The 20,290-nt window shown below is 44.0% G+C and overlaps 1 protein-coding gene across 1 annotated transcript in view; it reads right to left on the bottom strand.

The window, feature by feature from the left end:
- LOC118579505 (protein lifeguard 2-like) overlaps positions 1 to 20,290 on the bottom strand; it is a 42,094-nt gene that overhangs the window by 11,593 nt on the left and 10,211 nt on the right. The window contains exons 5-10 of the mRNA XM_036180793.1: positions 17,608 to 17,882; positions 8,282 to 8,360; positions 7,121 to 7,174; positions 6,048 to 6,138; positions 2,136 to 2,173; positions 1,963 to 2,050 (exon numbers count right to left, since the gene is read on the bottom strand). Coding sequence (XP_036036686.1) covers positions 1,963 to 2,050; positions 2,136 to 2,173; positions 6,048 to 6,138; positions 7,121 to 7,174; positions 8,282 to 8,360; positions 17,608 to 17,882 — 625 coding nt within the window. The remainder of the gene's footprint in view (positions 1 to 1,962; positions 2,051 to 2,135; positions 2,174 to 6,047; positions 6,139 to 7,120; positions 7,175 to 8,281; positions 8,361 to 17,607; positions 17,883 to 20,290) is intronic.

Genomic DNA, 20,290 nt, shown 5'->3' with positions numbered 1-20,290 from the left:
AGTCACATCTAGACTGGACTTTCAGCTCAGGGACCCAACCCAACAGGACCCACTCAGCAAGCACTAACAGCAGGAGACAATCACTCAAGAACAGAAATGGCTAATGATGTCTCTGCTACCAGCCCCTCTTCCGCTAGCACCAAAATTCACAAAAGGCACACGCTCCTTCCAAATGCCTAGCCTCCACCATAGATTAAAAGGCAGGAAGAAGCCAAGAGGCCAAGTGAGCATCTTGAATCTACATGAAGCTGTACTCAGCCCAAAGGAGCGGATCTGAGAAGGATTATATTTAAACTGAGCGGACATTCTGTTTAATTTACACCTCTATGGGACACTTTGGGGTTCATTAGAAAACTCATGCTCAGTGCATGACTACACTTCCCCTGGAGTCCTTGGGAACCTTGTAGAGGGGGAGAACTGTGTAAACTCTCACCATATAACTTCATCAGAAAAAAAAATGTTTAGTTGAACCTGAGTTCAGCTGCCTTTTGAAGTCTGTCATGCAAGCACACCTGGAATCGTCTTCAAGGTCTTCAAAAGAATGCTTTGTTCCCTGAGCTCAAGTCATTCTTTACCTGTGAGTGATTTAACTACCTGGGGGCCCTGGGGGCTTTAAATGGCTCAGTGAACCTATGCCTACATCACTAGCTCAGCTCACTCACTCTAGGAAGGCACGTCTGTTTACACATAGGCTGGCTTCTACTAGGACCACCCTTGAAATGGCAAACATTGATCTGATTCTAAGTTAAACTGAAGCTCTACTGTGTGTGTGTGTGTGTGTGTGTGTGTGTGTGTGTGTGTGTGTGTGTGTGTGTGTGTGTGTGTAGGTCACAGGTCCTCTTTAGGCGTTATTCCTTATGGTTTGAAAGCCATCTCCACAAGGACCTAGAACTCAGAAATTAGGCTAGGATAACTGGCCAGAGACTCCAGAGCCAGTCTCTACTCTCCCAGGGCTGCAATTACAAACCCATGCCACCACACTAAGATCTTTCCGTGGACGCTAGGGATCCAACTGCGGTCCTCATGCGCACACAGCAGTCACTTTACTGACAGAGCCGTCCTCCCCATCTCTGACCCGATACTTTTGATACAACTTGACTAAATATGCTAACTGCTCCCTCTACCTCCCGGGAACATTCCCTTTTCCACCCACAGAGACTAAAATTCTGCTCATGGATACATTTGTCCTTCTGAGGTGTGGCAAACAATAGAGAAATATTCTTTAGTCATTAAACTGACTAAGGTGATACCATTTACTAAAGCAAGGTGTCCATAAATGAAAGACAGGGACACTGGAAAGAGCCCACTAAATCCCAAGAAGCATCTTAGGGCTGGGGAGACTCTGACATCATGGTTAAAAAGAAATGGCCATTGGTTGGGATGTGGCTCTGTGGCAGAGTACTTGCCTGGCACTCACCAGGCCCTCTGTCGATCCCTAGTACCCCACCAAAGTAAGAGCAGTCATGAATTATATTGGGGGTTAGTAGTGGCTTTTGAGTCCTAGCAACTGTGAAAATCTTTGAATTTTAAACCAGGGCCCCAGCAGGGAACACAGGGCACACTCAATAGTATAACTTGAGGAGGGCTGTTGGTGTGTAAAGGACCCACCTCCAAAGTAGGCTGAAAGGAATGAGGTGAGCTCCTGTGACTGCCCGTAGGGCCTAAGGGACAGGGACACAGGAATCCAGGCAGCTGGACTGTGTTAGGCTGGCCATGTTAAGACAAGCTGTAAGTGAATTTTGGTAAGAGGAACCTGTAGGGAGGGTGCCATGGGAATAAGTGCCTTCCTCCGTCCCTCCAGTTTCCAGCTGAGGCTCCCTGGCCCAGTCTCTGACAAGGCAAGGCCATGCTGCTGAGGCCCATGAGACAGCGGGGCAGGTGTGGGTGAGAGCGGGTTGGGAGGGACACAGGAAGCCAGCCCACAAGCCCCTTATGATAGAGAGCTGTTGCAACAATACGTACTTTTGTTTGGAGAGCAAATAAAGTAAGCACTAATGTCACCACAGTGGTTGCTCCCGCCGCCCACAGAATCTCTTCTGCTTTATAGAAGCTGGAACCAGAGACGGTGGTTACTGTTCAGACACACGCAGAGAAAAGCATACACAGTAAAACACAAGTGTGTGGCAGGGACTTACACGGACATACTTCCTAGCAGCAGGCCTTCCAGAAGTGTCTAAAAACAAAATTCACAGTCAGTCAGCAGCCTGTTTCTCCAAGCATGAGGACAAGCCCTAGACTGTGGAAGAGGTGACTTGGGCAGGATCTAGGGAGCAAGTCGGGACACGAGGACAAGTCTGGGACCCCAGCTACAAGGTGGTTATTAGGAACAAATGGTACAACTAACTACTCCTATCACGTTCTCCCTAGAGGGCAGCTCCTAGCAGAGGTGACAGCACAAGACTGATGTCCTGAAGGATTCCCGCCACCCAGATGGAACCAGGCTGTGGGCAATGTGGGAGAGAGACGGCAGCTGAGGTCCAGTGGGCAAGGAAGCCCAAGGGTGAGACTAACATACACTTGGCAGACCCCCAGCCAGGCTCAGCACCACAGACAGCAAGCAGCTGCAGGACTGAAGAGGTTTCCAGCCCACAGGACACTTGGGAACTTGGTGGGCTATGGGAAGGACCAGGGAAGTCATCTGGTGCCAGAGATCAAGAAGGAGAGCATATCCTAAGCAAAATGCTAACACTAGACTGGCTTTTGAGTCCCCCAACCTACCATAGGCGGGAAAAGAACTGGGGTCCAAAAGTCCTCAGTGGCTCTTCTGGATTTCCCAGTGGGTGATTGCCTCATGCTGTATTTCATTGATGTGTTTAAGAAGGGAGTCCTTATCTCCACCAGATTTATTCTATGTGCAAATGATACCTCCTCAATAATGTGCTTGATTCCAACCTTCCTCCTCAGACATGTATTTTTAATTTTCTCCTTGTACAGTTACTTCTCCAGTGGAGAGAGAGACTGACAGAGGAAGGGAGGGAGGGAGGGACGGATGGACGGAACAAAAGATCTAGTGTTCATGCAAGGCACAGAAACAGAAGACAGGCAAGCATGTTCAGGACAGGGACTCAGTGTCACAGATTCTAGGGGACAAAAGCTCTATGTGTGGCCAGAGTGAATATTTTCTTGTTTTCTCTCAACCCTTTTTCTGAAATGTTTTTCTCCATGTTATTTCCTAACACTTGGGCAAGATGCTGAATCTAGGAAATAAAGCTGTTACTTGCCCCTAGAGTGTGTGTCTTTTTTCAGTGGCCATTTGTAAAGCCCCATGAGGAAAGCCCCTTTGCAGACAGTAGCTTAAACATGTTTGTTTGTTTGTTTGTTTGTTTGTTTGGACACAGGCCTTACTCTGTAGACCAGGCTGACCTGGAATTTACAGAGATCCACTTGCCTCTGTCTCCTGTGTTTTGGGATTAAAGGTATGCACCATCGCACCTATTGGGCACACCTTTGCTTTGAAAAAAAAATCTAGCCTATTAAATTTTTTTTTTTTATTTTGGTTTTGGTTTTGTTTTTGGTTTTTCGAGACAGGGTTTCTCTGTGTAGCTTTGCGCCTTTTCCCTGGAACTCACTTGGTAGCCCAGGCTAGCCTCGAACTCACAGAGATCCGCCTGGCTCTGCCTCCTGAGTGCTGGGATTAAAGGTGTGTTCCACCACTGCCCAGTTTAAATTTTTTTATTTTCTTAGTTTTGGTTCTGCTGTATAACCCAGACTGCCTGAAACTCACTATGTAAACTAGGCTGGCCCCAGACTCAGTGATCTTCCTGACTCTGCCTCCTAGAGGATGGGATTGCAAGTGTTCGCCTTCACACCCAGCCTTCATGTACATCTCTGTATGCAATTTGATGCATATGTTTGTATGTGTTTATGTGTGTGTGTGTGCGACAGAGAGTTTTATATGAGGCTGTGTGTGCACACAGGCACACATGCTCATATGTACATGAAATGGGGCAAGGGTCCATGTGTGCTGTCTTCTCAGCTCCTTCCCACCTTATGTAAGTGAGCTTAGAGTTGAGCTTAGAGCTCATTGATTTGGTTACACTGACTGGCAGATAATCTTCTGGGATCCACCTGTCTCAACCCTGTTCAGATTTCCTCAGTGCTGGAGTTATAGACATTCTCCTGGATCTCACGTTGGTGCTCAGGATCTGTACTCCAGACCTCATGCTTGAATAGCAAATGTGTTACCAACTCAGCCATCTCTTTGGCTTCCTTCATTTAAGACAAAATATTTTTGATGGTGCTAGAGAATCAAGCTCAGGGCCTCACCTATGCTGTTCAAGCATTCTACTGCTGAGCCTCATCTTTAGCCTTTATGTAAATGTTTAAAATAAAAAGTTCAAACTTAGCCAGGTTGTGGTGGTGCACACCTTTAACCCCAGCACTCAGGAGGCAGACAGAGGTGAGTGTGAAGTAATCTTGGTCTCTAGTCCCAGTCCAGACCAGCCAGGACTACAGAGTGAGAAACCAGTTCTCTTCCCCTGCCCCTCCCGATCATCTGCTGCTTCAGGATCTCTCCTGGAAATGGAGACATAGGAAATAATTGAGCCAGGAAAAGATAAAGAAAAATGTCTTGAGAAGACAGGTGGGGGCGAGGGCCTTGTGAAAATACCACAGTCCACAATACGGTACAGGAACTGGGGTATCTTTCTTCATTGTCTGGGCAATGAACTGGGGATCCACTACAGACAAGAAAGGCTCCTCAGCACTTGGAAGGAAATACTACTGTGAGTGGCAGGCAGCCATGTCCCCCAACCTCTTCCCTCCATCGGGTAAATTATAAAAACATTGCTTGGCACCCAATGCACTCACATCACTGGCCCCATGCATCTACTTGCTTTAAACAGCAGCAGCAGACACAGAATTAAATCCAACACTGGGACAGTCAAGTGTGCCCCCGTGCACTTTGCACACTAACCTAACGGCTGTGTTGCCTCCCTGCTCTATCTGTCCTTCCATTTGATCTCCCTGTCCAGGTATTTTCTTCTCATTTTGCAGATATTGGTGTACGTTACCTCAAATCTGATTTGGAACCGGCTCTTAGAAGTCAATCTGCATAGGAAGGAATGGGCAACACTCCATGGAGGGAACAGACACAAGGCTAGCACCATCCTGAGTCATGCCAGGCCAGCACTGGACTGTTCCAAGAGCATTAACACAGCCCAGGCATTTCTACCAGCCAGCTGCTGAAAACCAAACCTCTGGGACTTGCAGGGTTTGGCCGGACTCTCGAGAGAGTCGGGATTAGAGGGTGACTCTGAGGTGCTGCTCAGTCTCTTGATGAGCCCTGGAATTCTCTGGGGTGTTAAAGAGCAGAGATTCTGATTGTATTTGGGTTTAAGGAGTCCAGGAGTTCGGCTATTTGTTTCTTGTCCCCATGAGCAGAAAAAAGCAAGCAAGCAAACAAACAAACCTGGAACTAGCTATAAAAAGGGTAGTCACGTGATTCGTATGGCTAGAACAGCATTGGTGATACAGAAGCAGAGATATGATGAGGCCCTGGTGGTGGGACCAGGTTGTAGGGAAATGCGGGTGGTCAAGGGTCCAGCCCACAGCCTCAGCTCTGTCAGCCGGAAGACCCCTGTACTGACAGGAACGTGGTTGATCTGGAGAAGAGCCAAAGCTCAGAGATGATTTCTACTCCCATGAGGGACTTGCAGTAAAATACATCTTACAAAATGAAGAAAATTAAATTTCTAGTTCATAGGCTTGTGAGTGAGAAGCGGAAGCTACTCCTTAAAATGAGGAATGTGTTTGTTATTCCCGACAGAGACTGACAGCGCCTTGGTTAACTGCAGACACAGCCCTGACTTGGGTGTGGGTTCTTAAATGGCTTCAAGAGAGGCAAGTTTGCCGGAACAAGAGTGACCTAGAATCCAACTCCGTAAGGGGAGAGGACACTGTCTCCAGAGAAGTTACTATTTCTGTACAAATGTTCCCTCCCGGCCTTCCTGCACCAGAAGTTCCCACAGGAAAAGTAGTGAAGGTGATGAGGTGACAGAAGGATGTGTCAGAGGGAGGCTACAGCACCTGCAAGGGGAGTTACTCACAAATAATGCCAGGAGAATGTAGTTCGTGGGCACCTGACGCCGGATATCCCTACAGCAAGCGAGCACGATGATCACAATAAAGCATGCTGGGCTGGGGATGGGAAACCACCAGTTACTGCTTCAGTTTGCAAACTCGTGAGTAGTGTGCACAGAGACGGGCAGAGGGGCACAGACACAGGAGTATCCTCACATGAGGAGTGAGTAGAGAGACAGGCAGAGGGGCACAGACACAGGAGTATCCTCACATGAGGAGTGAGTAGAGAGACAGGCAGAGGGGCACAGACACAGGAGTATCCTCACATGAGGAGTGAGTAGAGAGACAGGCAGAGGGGCACAGACACAGGAGTATCCTCCTTTGAGTAGTGTATACTGACAAATGGATACAGATGCAAGTGTATCATCATGATAGTATTGTGCACAGAGACAGACAGAGGGGCACAGACACAGGTGTATCATCACATTAGTAGTGTGTACAGAGACAGGCAGAGGGGCACAGGCAGACGCAAGTGTATCATCACATGCCCATACCTGATATATACAGCAAACTAAATAGCTATTTCCTACTTACCCCAAAATCAGTTTTTTAAAGTTTCCATACACAAATAGCTTGACTTTTAAAATCTTTGTTAAAAATACAGATTCATGGTGAATTATAAAAACACAGAGAAGTTCTATTACAACGCCATGAAATTTTCACCAATGAGTTTGATTTATTTATAGCACAATTTCAAAGCACCAGCAACCTCAGTTCTAGGGGATCCAACATTCTCTGTCATCCTCTGTGGACACCTGTGTCACAGGGTGCGCGCGCACGCGCGCGCGCGCGCACACACACACACACACACACACACACACACACACGTACACACAAAGAAAAAAATAAAATGTAAGAATATTGCGCTTTACCCTGGGTGATTTTGTATGTTGTTTGGTTCTTAGTTTGTGTTACTTCACCTCCTAAGTGTTGGGCTTACGGGCATGCATCACTGTACCCAGTAAGAATGTTACTCTTTACCACATTTTTAATAGTGATAAAATCTTCGTCTATTCATAGAATCATGAATGATACTTACAGGAGTGCATAGATGAACCAAGGGACGCTGATGACCCACTTTCTTAGAGGTTTGCTGGTTTAAAGAAGAGCACAGTTTTACATAAAATAGTCAATTTTGCTAACTAAAATAGAAGTCTAAGAATGTCCTGAGAAGGATGGGCAAACGCTAAATGATCATGAGGACAAATGGGGAGAAAGCACTGAAACTTTCTTTTTCATGAATAGGCTGCTCGCATTCCCATGAGAGTGTTTGTGTGGCATGAGTGAGGCCCTGGGTTCAAATCCCCTGTACCAAGTAAAGACACATTATACAAGTTACTTTTCTTAAATTGTGCAACAAATTTAAGAGGAAGCATCTGGTTGACCTTCATTTTTAAAAATACTGAGGGCCAGGCCTGGGAGCACATACTTTTAATCCCAGCACTTGGGAGGCAGAGGCAGAGGCAGATGGATGCTTGTGAGCTTGAGGCCAGCCTGGTCCTCACAGTGAGGACAGCCTGATCTGCATAGGGAGGACAGTCAGAGCTACATAGTGAGACCTGGTATCAAAAAACCAAACAATAAAATACTGACACTGATGTATGTGTAAGCTAAAAGAAATTAACCCACGGTTTGTGTTTTGAATAGCACTTTCAATGGGATGAAATTGGTGATCGATTAAAATCCCTCAAATAATTACAGAATTTAGCAGTGTTCCAGCCTTCCATGACCTCACCTATTTCTCCTTAGCCAGTTAGATCTGAGAAGGTGACTCAGAGAAAATTAAAAAGAAAACAATGCCCAAAGGAAGGCAAGAAAAGTGTTCTTGGCCTAAGAAGCTAAATTCTAGACTCTGCAGACATCTAGGTTCATAGACATCCATCCACCTGTCTCTGCCTCCCAAGTGCTGAAATTATAAGTATGTGCCTCCAGGCCCGGCCCTCAGTATTTTTGAAAATGAAGGTCTTAACCAGGGGCTCCCTCTTAAATTTGCTGCACAATTTAAGAAAAATAACTTTTATCCTGTTGTGTTGGCCCAAGAGGTACTTTAGAAACACCTCCCTGCAGGAAGAATGTCATCCACAAAGAACCAAGAACAAAAACCATACTTTTCCAAGTGCTCCAAATTAAAGCAAGCAGGTCCCTAGAGCATTCCCATGAGCAAAGGAGCGTCTAATCGTAGACATAGGGGAAGACGCACCAGAAAACAAACACGCCAATGATTATCGCAGTGACGAGCAGCTGGACTGCCAAGACGACAAACACCTTCACGATGAACCCTGTGGAGATGAGACACAACATCCAAAGGTAAAACCAAACGCAAAAATTTCCAGTCAGTGAACACAACATCCCATTGCCACTTGAGGCCGGGAAAGGCGGTACTGGCTTAGTCAGCAAATGGAAGAACAAAAACAAAATGACTCTGGAGAAGTTTTTCAAGTGTGTGTGTGTGTGTGTGTGTGTGTGTGTGTGTGTGTGTGTGTGTGTGTGTCTTTGAGAATTTCCTTCATCCCCACAATGTGTGATCTCTGTAGAACTTTTAAAGAATATCTAATTAAAGCCACCGCAGTGGGAGACACTGGTAATCCCAGCTACTCAGAAGGCTGAAGCCAGAGGAATGCTCCAGCTTAGGAGTTGGAAACCAAACGGAGCAACAAAGAGACACCCGGTTGTAAGAACAGACAAACAAAAAGAGTATTCAGCCCAATTATTAAAAATGTTTTCTTGGGGGCTGGTGAGAGAGATCAGCAGGTAAAGGCTCCTGCTGTCAAACCTAAGGCTAGTCATTGCACAGAATCATGGGACATGATAAAGTCATTGGTGGTATATTTTAAATGGGCAAAGGATTTGAATGGTATTCCAAAAGAAGATATGTGGATAGCTAACAGGCATGCTAAAGATGTTCAAGACATTATAAAGAACATGCAAGTCTTCCTGGGAGCCCACGGGGCCACTCTGACCAGACAGACAGACAGGCTAACTGTAGATCTTCACCTCTCCCTCCATGCCTCCAAGTCCAACCCCCATTCTCGTCCCCAGCTCTGTAGCAAACCTTCTGATGTGGCCCCCTCACTCTCTGCACCCATTCCCAGGGAACTAAGCAGATCCTGGTGCAAGATCCTGCCTTCCTCCCTCCTCTGAATATCCCCCAGGACCTCCCAGCCAATCCCCATTCCTAAGTGTCAGTTCCCAATACCCAGAAACATATTTTACCTGGAACCACCCATAGCTACACCTATCAGGACCCCAGAAGAATTTCCTACCAGGCAACACATAGAAACCACACTCTCCTATGAGCCAGTGAAGGAAACAGAAACCAAGGAAACAAAAAAGACAAAATATCAGCACCCAGAATTGCAATCTTCCCAAACCCAGACACCTAGACATCAGTGTTACAACACAGTCAATATGCAGAGATCCACAGCCAAGCTCCAGGAATCCAATCGAAGAGAGGGAAGAGGGATTCTATGAGGAAGGGGCATCAAGATCATGATGGGGAAATCTACAGAGACAACCAACCAAGCTTGTGGGAACTCATGAACTTTAAACCAACAGCTGTGGAGTCTGCATTGGGACTGGACTAGGCCCTCTGCATAAGTAAGACAGCTGTGTAGCTTGGTCTGTTTAAGGGGACCCCAGCAGTGGAATCAGGATCTATCCCTGGTGCATGAGCTGGCTTTTTGGAGCCCAATGCCTATGGTGGGACACCTTGCACAGCCTTGATGCAGGGGGGAGGGGCTTGGACCTGCTTCAACAGAATGTACCAGGCTCTGCTGACTCCCCATGGGAGGCCTTAACTTTTGAGGAGGGGATGGAGGGTGGATTTGAAGTGGGGGAGGGGAGGCTGGGGGGAGCAAGAGGAGGGATGAGAAGGGAATTTGTCGTTGGTATGTAAACATGAATAAACAAATCTTAATAAAGAAAAAAACACAACCAATAACATCGAGGACAGTATGTCTCCACTAGAGCTCAACAACCCTATCACAGCAGGTCCTGAGCATTCCAACATAGCTGAAGCACAGTAAAAAGGCCTTAAAATAGCCAGAAAATTTCACCTAACCACAAGAGAATATACCTTCTTCTCAGCATCTCAAAAACGCTCTCCAAACTTGACTACATACTTGGATACAAACAAGTCTTAAAAGACACAAGAAAATTTAAATAACACCCTGCATCCTATCTGATCACCACTGATTAAAGATTTCAACAACAGCAGAAACAACAGAAAGCTGACAAACTCAGGGGAGCTGAACAACTCACTACTGAATGAAAAATGGTACGAGCCGGGCGGTGGCGCACGCCTTTAATCCCAGCACTCAGGAGGCAGAGCTTCTGTGAGTTCGAGGCCAGCCTGGCCTACAGAGCAAGATCCAGGACAGGTATCAAAACAACACAGAGAAACCCTGCCTCCAAAAAACAAAAACAAAAAAGAAAGGAAGGAAGGAAGGAAGGAAGGAAGGAAGGAAGAAAAGGAAAGAAAGGAAAGAAAGAAAAAGAAAAATGGGTCTAAGACATGAACTAAGAAAGAAATTAAAGACTTTCTAGAACTGAATGAAATGAATGCACAACATACCTAAACTTATGGGACACAATGAAGGCTGGCCTAAGAGGCAGATTTATAGCACTGAGTGCCTGCATTTAAAAAAAGTGTAAAGAACTCATGCTAGTAACCGAACAGCACACCTGAGAGCTCTAGAACCAAAAGAAGAAATCACATCCAAAAGGAGTAGATGGCAAGAAATAACTAAACTCAGCACTGAAATTGATAAACTGGAAACAAACAAAAACAATCAATGAAACAAATGTTCTTTGAGAAATCAATAAGATTCACAAGCCCTGTGGTATTTTGAATGTAACTGGCCCCATAAGCTCATAGGGAGTGGTACTACTAGAAGATGTGGCCTTGTTGGAGGAAGTGTGTCACTGTGGGGGCAGGCTCTGAGGTCTCCTGGGCTCAAGCCATGCCCAGAGTGGGCACAAAAAGATACTGAGCTCTCAGCTCCTTCTCCAGCTCCATGTCTGCCTGTACTCTACCATGTCCTACCATAATGATAATGGACTAAACCTCTGAAACTGTAAGCCATCCCTAATTAACTGTTTTCCTGTATAAGAGTTGCCATGGTCGTGGTGTCTCTTCACAGCAATAGAAACCCTAAGACAAACCCTTATCCAAATTAACCTTAGCAGACTGAGAGAGTATCCAAATTAACAAAATTAGAAATTAAAAGGTGCATATAACAAGATACCAAAGAAATCTAGAGAATCATAAGGACATAGTTTAAAAGCCTGTATTCCACCAAATAAACAGCTGGGCAGTGGTGGCACATGCTTTTAATCCCAGCACTCGGGAGACGGAGCCAGGAGGATCTCTGTGAGTTCAAAGCCAGCCTGGGCTACAGAGTGAGTTCTAGGAAAGGCACCAAAACTACACAGAGAAACCCTGTCTTGGGAAAAAAATCAGATAAACAATTTAAACAGACCTCTATATAACCCCTAGTGAAATAAAGGTAGTCGTTAAAAGTCTCTCTCAAAAAAAAAACAAACAAACAAAAAAAAAGGCCCAGAGTCAGATGGTGTTAGCAAAAAATTCTACCAGACTTTCAAAGAAGAGTTAATGCCAATACTCCTCAAATTATTCCACAAAATAGAAACAGAGGGAACACTGCCCATCTCATTTTATGATCCCACAGTTATCCTGATACCAAACCACATAAAAACCCAACAGAGAAAGAGAATGCAGACCAATTTCCCTTATGTCCATAGATGCTAAAAATCTCAATAAAATACTTGCAAATAGAATCCAAGAACACATCAAAAAAATCATCCACCATGATCAAGTAAGCTTCATCCCAGAGATGCAGAGATAGTTCAACATTCATAAATAAATAAATAAATGTAACACCATATAAACAAACCAAAAGACAAAAACCACATGATCATCTCATTAGATGCAGAAAAGGCCTTTGACAAAATCCAACACCCTCCATGATAAAAATTCTGGGGAGATTAGGGGTATGGGGACACATCTCAACATAATAAAGGCAATTTATAGCAGTCCCATAACATCAACTTAAATGGAGAGAAACTGAAAGCAGTTCCACCAAAACCAAGAACAAGACAAGGCTGTTCGCTCTCTCTATAACTATTCAACAGAGCACTTGAAATCTTAGCTGTAGGAAAAAGACTGCTAAAGGGGATCAAGGGGATGAAAATGGGAAAGGAAGAAGAAGTCAAAGTGTCTTTATTTGAAAATGATGTGATAATATAAATAAGTGACCATAAAAATTCCACTGGGAAACTCTTACAGCTGATAAGCACTTTTAGCAAAGTAGCTGGATATAAAATTAACTTACTAAAATCAGTCTACCTGTCAACAAATGACAAACAGACTAAAATAGAAGTCAGGAAAACAACATCTTTCACAATAGCCTCAAATAATATAAAATATCTTAGGATAACTCTAAATAAGCAATTGAAAGACTTGTATGAAAAAATCTTCAAGACATTGAAGAAGGTATCAAAAGATGGAAAGCTCTCCCATGCTCATGGATCAGTAGGGTTAACATAGTAAAAATGGCCATTCTACCAAAAGCAATCTACAGATTCAATCCCCATAAAAATTCCAACACAATTCTTCATAGATCTTAACAGGACAATTTTCAGCTTTGTATGGAAACACACACACAAGAAGGAAGGAGGGAAGGAAGGAAGGAGGGAAGGAAGGAAGGAAGGAAGGAGGGAGGGAAGGAAGGAGGGAGGGAGGGAAGGAAGGAAGGAAGGAAGGAAGGAAGGAAGGAAGGAAGGAAGGAAGGAAGGAAGGAAGGAAGAAATTAAGAGGGACTGGAGAGATGGCTCAGGGGTTAAAAGCACTGACTGCTCTTCCAGAGGTCCTGAGTTCAATTCCCATCAACCACATGGTAGCTCACAACCGTCTGTAATGAGATCTGGTGCCCTCTTCTGGCTTACAAGGACACATGCAGGCAGAACACTGTATATGTAATAAATAAATAAATCTTTTTTAAAAAAGAAAGAAAGAAAACAGGATAACTAAAGCAATCCCAACTAATAAAAGAAGGATTTTTGTTTTATTATTTTTACTGGGAGATCTCACTCTTTCCAGTTTCAAGTTGTACTACAGAGCTACAGTAATAAAAAACAGCATGATATTGGCACAAATACAGAAACGTTGATCAATGGAATGAAATTGAAGACCCAGACACAAATCCACACACCTATGGACACCTGCTTTTTGACAAAGAAGCCAGAAGTACACACCGTAATAAAGACAACATCTGCCACAAATGGTGCTGGTCAAACTGCATGGCTGTGTGTAGAAGAATCCAAACAGATCCTTAGGAAAGGGAAGTGTAATAGATAGTAATGCATGGATGGGGGTGTGGCTGGAATGGGGGGATCAGAAAGAGGGATGACGAAGGGAATATGAGGAAGGCGGAGACAGGTAAAAGTAAGGGCCATTTGAGGGGTAGTATGAAAATCTAACATAGTAGAAGCTTCCTAAAATATAAACATATGTGAAGGCTATCTAAATGAAATCACCAGACAGTGGTTCAGACAGAGCCCCAGTTTGCCATCTTATCACCAAATGATGCTTCCTGTACCTGAATTGGGTTACATCTAATTGAGTTGTTGATCAAAGGGGTCCCAAGGGAACCCCCAAACAATCAAGACTGATGCCAAGACTGTGCTCCCCACAAACTGACAGCAAGGCCTCATTGCTGAAGACAACACTCACAACTCTGAGCATGGAGAAGCTGAGCTGGTGCCTACACAGAACCTTCACTCCTACGCGCTAGCTTCTTCAGTACAGGAGGGTACTCCGCATGCTACCACAAGAGACACATAAACATGAAGCCAGCCACAGATGCTTTGATCTACAGTGTTGTTCTGCCTGCAAGATATGCTAGTACAATGGTGGCACAAAGCGTGTGGGAGTAACCAATCAATCACTGATTTGACCTAAGGAGTACTCCACCAGATAGAACCCATACCTGACACTGCTTGTATGACCAAGAACCAGAGACTAGATAGCCCAGGGACCTAGCTAGGGTAAAACCAAATATTACTGGTCTAAAAAAAAATAGCAATAAAATGATTCCTAATGACATTCTTCTATACTCAGAGATCAGTGCCTTGCTCAGCCAGCATCAGAAAAGCTTCCTCCTACAGTTCATGAGAACAAATACAAAGACCCCCAGCAAGACATTATGCAGAGTGAATGAGCTTGGAACACTCAGCCCTCAATGTAATGTCTTTATCAAATTCCTCCTCAGGGCTCAGGGAGTGTAAGAGCGAGAGGGGATGTACAACATCAAGGAAACAAGGCCATCTAAATGAACAGAAGCAAAGCTTCTAGAACTCACAGAGACTGAGGTAGCATGCTGACGGCCTTTCTGCACCAGGTCCTCTGCGTGTATATATATATTACGGCTTCCAGTTGACTGTTTTGAGGGATTCCTTTGTTTGTGAACGAATGGGTCTCCGATTCTTGTGCCTTCTCTTATGCTCTTTTCCCTCTGTTTATCTTGTCCAAATCCAATATGATAGTTTTTGTTCTACCTTATTATATTTTATTTTGTTGTATTTTATTATTATCCCTTAGAAGCCTGTTTGTTTTCTTAATGAAAGACAGAAAGGGGGTGGATACAGATTGGAGGGGAGGGGAGGACCTTGGAGGAGTAGAGGAAGGGAAAACCATAATCATGATATATTACGTGAGAAAAAAAATCAATTTTCAATAAAAGTGGAGGAAAAAGGAAAACTCAAGTGAAAACTATTACATAATACTGCTTCACACTCACTAGGATGTCTGCAGTGAGAAAGAAAGATAGTAACCAATGTTGGCCAGGATGTTGAAAAACCGCAAACTTCATACATTAGTGGTTGAAATGAAAATTGGTGCAGCTGTTTTGGAAAAGTTTGGCATTCCTCAAAAGGTGAAGGATACTTGTGATGTCATCCAACAATCCCTCATTCCTTCTAAGAGAAGTGTAAATGTATGTTTATATAAAACTGATATATGAACTGAAGGGACCTGCACACAGCAATATACTCCCTCCTGGACTGGGGATTAGGCACAAACCACACCCAAACACCTTTATCAAGTGGGGAGGAAAAAACAAATGACCTTGGAGGCATGAATTTTAAAGAGGAAAAAAGAGGAGGTCTGTGTTAGAATGGGCTAGGACGAGGAGGCATATTTTGATATGGCATATTAACTAGGCTAGCCAGAAGGGGATTTTGATTGCTTTGATAGTTGGGTGATCAGCCTTAGGAGTGAGTCTGGTGTAAGAAAGTGTCCAAATAAGGGACTAGACCTTGGTGACTAGCTTTAGGGCTGTAACCTATGGTTCACAAGGGAGAGGGGAGAGGGAAGGACAAGGCCTGCCAACACTGTGTTTGCCCTGCTCAGACCTGCTAGAGCTCTCCATGGACATTGGTTGCAGCGCTAGTCACAATAACCAAAAGGCGAAACAGCCAAATTATCACCTGACAAATATGATGAGTAAGGAAAACGCCACTTTGTGCTGGGCACCCATCCCAAATTTCTAAAAGATAAGCTCCAGGCAACTCTTAACTCCTTGCCCTCTCCTCAGAAATGTAAAAAGGCTGTGAGATAATTAACTGCTTGCTCTGGCTTTGACAAACCTGCTCATGGCTGTGTCCCAGGGAGTGAGAGAGAGCTCCTTGCTGGCTGAGGGGGGTGAGACAGGTTTTAGAGCAGCTGCACATTCCAGAAAAACAAGATGATTGTGGCTTCCACCTTTAAGGACCCTTCCTCTAGTCCATTCCAGATGGCATGCCTTCATCTTGGCTTTAAGGCTGTCGTCCTGCTCACAGTGATAATAAATTCATTAATGCTAAATTGGATTGAGTCTGTGGTCTTTTCCAGTGGATTCGAGCTCCGTAACAAACACATCAGCATCATGTGTTATCATCAGGCAATAGAATACTATATGGCCATAAAATGAATAAGAACTAACTCTCCAAAGTGGGTGAACCTTAAAAACCTTATGCTTCATGAAGGAAGAGATTTCCAAAAGAGCATATGCTTTGTGCTCCTGCTTGTGTGAATGGCCTTAGTAGGCAGATCCATGGGGTTACAGAGCAGATTAGCAGCTGGCAAGGCAGAGGAAGGTGGCTGGAACTCCGGGTGGATTTCATTTGGAAGGGAATTGAAGATGATCCTAAACTGATTATGGTGCTGGCTGCAAATCTGTAAATGTCCTGAAAACACTGTACACTTAAAATGGGTGACCTTATGAATTTTAAATTGTATTTTCATAGAGCTGCCTTCAAGAATTACAGGTCTTCCTTCCATAACTCTTCCCTCACTACCCTGATAATTTTCTTCCCTCTATGACACTTTTATCTCATATACTGTGTAACCTGTGAAAGCAGAGAAAGGCTCACCTGTCTCCAGAAGACACTGCCACAAACCATTAACCTTGGCGAGGGGGCTTTTATATATATGTTTCGGTTCTACCTCTTTAAATATGGCTTCCACATCTCCAACAAGACACCGTAACATCTTCGTTCAGAGAGTTGTTGTAAAGACTAATTGCAGAACTCCTGCCCTTACATGGCACTGGGAAGGTCTTAGCATCCAGGCAGTTGACTGGTTAGACATATATCTGCCCTGGCTTCTTATGCTCTGATCCAGATCTTGTGAAATATGATAATCAGCCCAACAAAGAAAATACAGACAGAGCTGTCATGTGCTTCAGACAGGATCAGCTATAGGTGGATGAAAGCTCTTGCAGGGATGTGGTTCTGGGGAAGCCTCTAGAAAGGTCCAGTTTAGAGAACTCTTGGGACTCCTCTCATGAAAGGGACTTCTTGGAGCTGCCAGAAACATTGTCATCCCTTGGCCCTTGGTCTTTCTTTGGCCCTTCCCTTTCCACCATGAAAGGCTAGAGCACCCAAAGACCTCTTTCCAGGCTATGGCGGAGGCGGGGGAGGGGGGACATGCATGGAGAGGCATCACTGGGAGTCAAAGTTCAGAGTCCACCTGCAAGCTATCCAGGCCCTAAAAAGGCTTGGGGACATGGGGAACCATGGCACTGGCCTTAGCTACCTACCCTTCAACACCATATTTCATGAGAAAAAGAGTTCTCATTTATTTATGTCACAATTTAAAAAATTTCTGTCATTCCTCAATGAATATATTCCTGGCTTATTCCAGAATACATATATAGGATATTGAATTAATGTTTAAAGACTTAAGCCAATATTATGTGATCATGTTGTATGTAGGCAAAACATTAATAATCAATAGTTAACTCACACTTCCTAAAAAATCTGAATGTTGTTTATCATATGTTTATTATGGATTTCTGAGTCTCCTGGACAACATCATGGCAGTCTACAACAGCCTTTGACACATTTCTCAGTAAGAAAGGGCAGAAGAGCTAAATAAAAGAGAGTTCATTCTTTCTGGCAGTATATACCATGGAGATATTTTAAGAAAACATCGCTCCTTCCCAAGCTCAAGTACTCTACTCTTACCTTTACGGACAGACATGTCTTCAAAGGGACTAGGTGGACTTGTGATGGTCTCCTCTGAGATGACATCGTCTGAAATTTGTACTGCATAGGTATTTGCTCCATCTCTTTGCTTGGAACGTGGGTATTTTATGGCTTCTTGTGGTGTGTTTCTGGGTGAATGTGTGAAGGGCTGATCCACTTTCGAGTGGCCACTTTTAATTGCTGCTTTCTGAACCAGGAGTTGATGATCTCCGGAACTAAAGTTGATTGGCTCACTGACCTCCAAGTCTATTTTCCTGGAAGAGAAGACCTGTCATTCATGTCCTCATGACCACACCCCCTTTCCTTACTATCCTTATTACTTTCAAGTCATCACTTCCTATTTTTTCAACCTCCCTTCTTATTTTATTTTATTTATTTTATTTTTTCAACCTCCCCTTCCATTTCCTATTTTTAATGACTGTGGATTCATGCATTTCACATTAATGCATAATAAATATTTCTTAAATGAATGAGCAAATACTTGTAAGATGGATCCTGGTTTGTTTTTGTTTTGTTTGTTTGTTTTTGTTTTGTTTTTGGTTTTTTGAGACAGGGTTTCTTTGTGTAGCTTTGCACCTTTCCTGGAACTCGATTTGGAGACCAGGCTGGCCTCAAATTCACAAAGATCCTCCTGCCTTTGCCGCCCAAGTGCTGGGATTAAAGGCATGCGCCACCAACACCCGGCTTATATATATTATATAATTTCAGAAAACTGTTTCAGAGTATAATTATTTGATTTATTATCAGTACATTTCATTTACATACCTCGATTTCCAAAATAACATTTACATTATCATTTGAAACGGTATCAAAATTACAGTTATGGACTTGCAATGAAAGCAATTTGAGGGGGTCATCACAACACAAGGACCTGTATTAAAGGGTCAGAGCATTAGGAAGGTTGAGAAGCACTGTTGCAGAGAAAAACAATTTGCCTTCTCTTACAAAATCAATGTTTTAATTCATTCAGTAAGGAGTTAAAGGGGCATGTGGAGATTCTACCATTGCGTCTGTCTTCAATTGGCAATATAAGCAAGTCAGGAATGTGGGAGGGTGTTCTACTTGGTATCCAGAGGAAAAGACTGGAGGCAGAGCAGATTTTCAGAGACTCCCAGAGAAAGTGAAGCCTATGGAGAGGCTGGGAGGATTACAGACTTGGTGAAATGAAGAGGTGGAGAAAGGTTTTCCCAGATAGAGCAGTCAGCCTGGACCAGGACCAGAGGAAGCATAGAAGACAGGTCCCAGAAATTGAAGATGCTCATACTCCAGAATAGGGAAGTCGATAGTGACTGAGACTAAACAATGGGGTTGTGGGGTTTGTCACTTGAGGGTGGAATAATTTAACACTGGCATCGGTTTCTCAATGACATCAACAATGTTAGGAAGAATGATAGGCCCCAATGATTCTACATCCCTCTCCAGGGACCCTGGAAATGTTAGCTTGTTAAAAGAAATACTGCAGATGCACACAAGGACACTGAGATAAGATGGTTCCAGGTTCAATGAAATCCCAACGTTTATTTAAGTTGTTTGTTTTATGATCATACTTAGAAGAGAGGAGGACAGAAAGGACAGACTGGGAAATGGAAATCAAAATCAAAATGATGCAGATGATATGGAGATGATTCCAGAAGCAGCTTGAGCAAAGAGTATAGGTGGCCTGTAGCTGGAAAAGGCAGGAAACTTTTCCTCATGGAGTCTCCAGGAAAGAACTCAGCCATGTTGGCACCTTGGTTTTAATCCAGTGAATCTGATACGTAACTTCTGACCGCAGAGCTGTGAGATTGCGTGTTTGCTATGTTTTGTGGCACTAAGTTTGCACAAAGTTGTATCAGCTGTAATAGAAAACTAATGCAGTGGGCAACCACTGAGGTTTACAAGCAAGGGAATTGGGGATCCAAAGACACCTCTAGCTATAGTGTAGAGAAGGAGCAGAGGAAACCAGTATGAAAGCAGAGACCAGAAATGCTGGCTGAGGAAGTTGGGCATGGCTGCTGTGCTCGGCAACCAAAATGCCAAGTCTCAGGAAACCACGAGATGGTGAACCAAGGCAAAGGCAGACTCTCCCATTATTCTCATGGCATGTGTGAAGAGTCTTTTCTTCCTTTCTTTCACTTTTTTGTTTTTGTTTTGTTTTGTTTTGTTGTTGTTGTGGCTGCTGCTGCAGCTGCTATTTTTTGAGGCAGGGTTTCTTTGTGTAGCCCTGGCCATTCTGGAACTCACTCTCTAGACCAGGCTGGCACTGAACTCAGAGATCCGCCTGCCTCTGCTTCCCAAGTGCTGGGATTAAAGACATGCGCCACCACATCCGGCTAAACTGGAAGAGTTCAAGCAAGTCCCCTCTAGTGTTGCCTACATCCTGTCTCACAAGGGACATAATAGAGCCAGAAAAGCAGACTAAGATGGCAAAGCTAGAATGGTGTAAACAGGAAGTCCGAAAAACTGCCAGGTTCCTGGAGAAGCAAATGCCATTTAATAAAGATGTCCTTTTTCCTCCAATTAATCTCTAAAGTTTACAAGATTCAGTAGGGTTTTCTAGTAACAGTAAAGTTCATCATTGTAAATATATGAGAAAAATCAAGAGCAAATTTGAAAGAGATGCAGCCGGGCGGTGGTGGCGCACGCCTTTAATCCCAGCACTCGGGAGGCGGCGCCAGGCAGA

This window comes from Onychomys torridus, chromosome 3 (genome assembly GCF_903995425.1).
Source record: "Onychomys torridus chromosome 3, mOncTor1.1, whole genome shotgun sequence".
NCBI lineage: Eukaryota > Metazoa > Chordata > Mammalia > Rodentia > Cricetidae > Onychomys > Onychomys torridus.
This window is presented reverse-complemented; position numbering and strand designations above follow the sequence as displayed.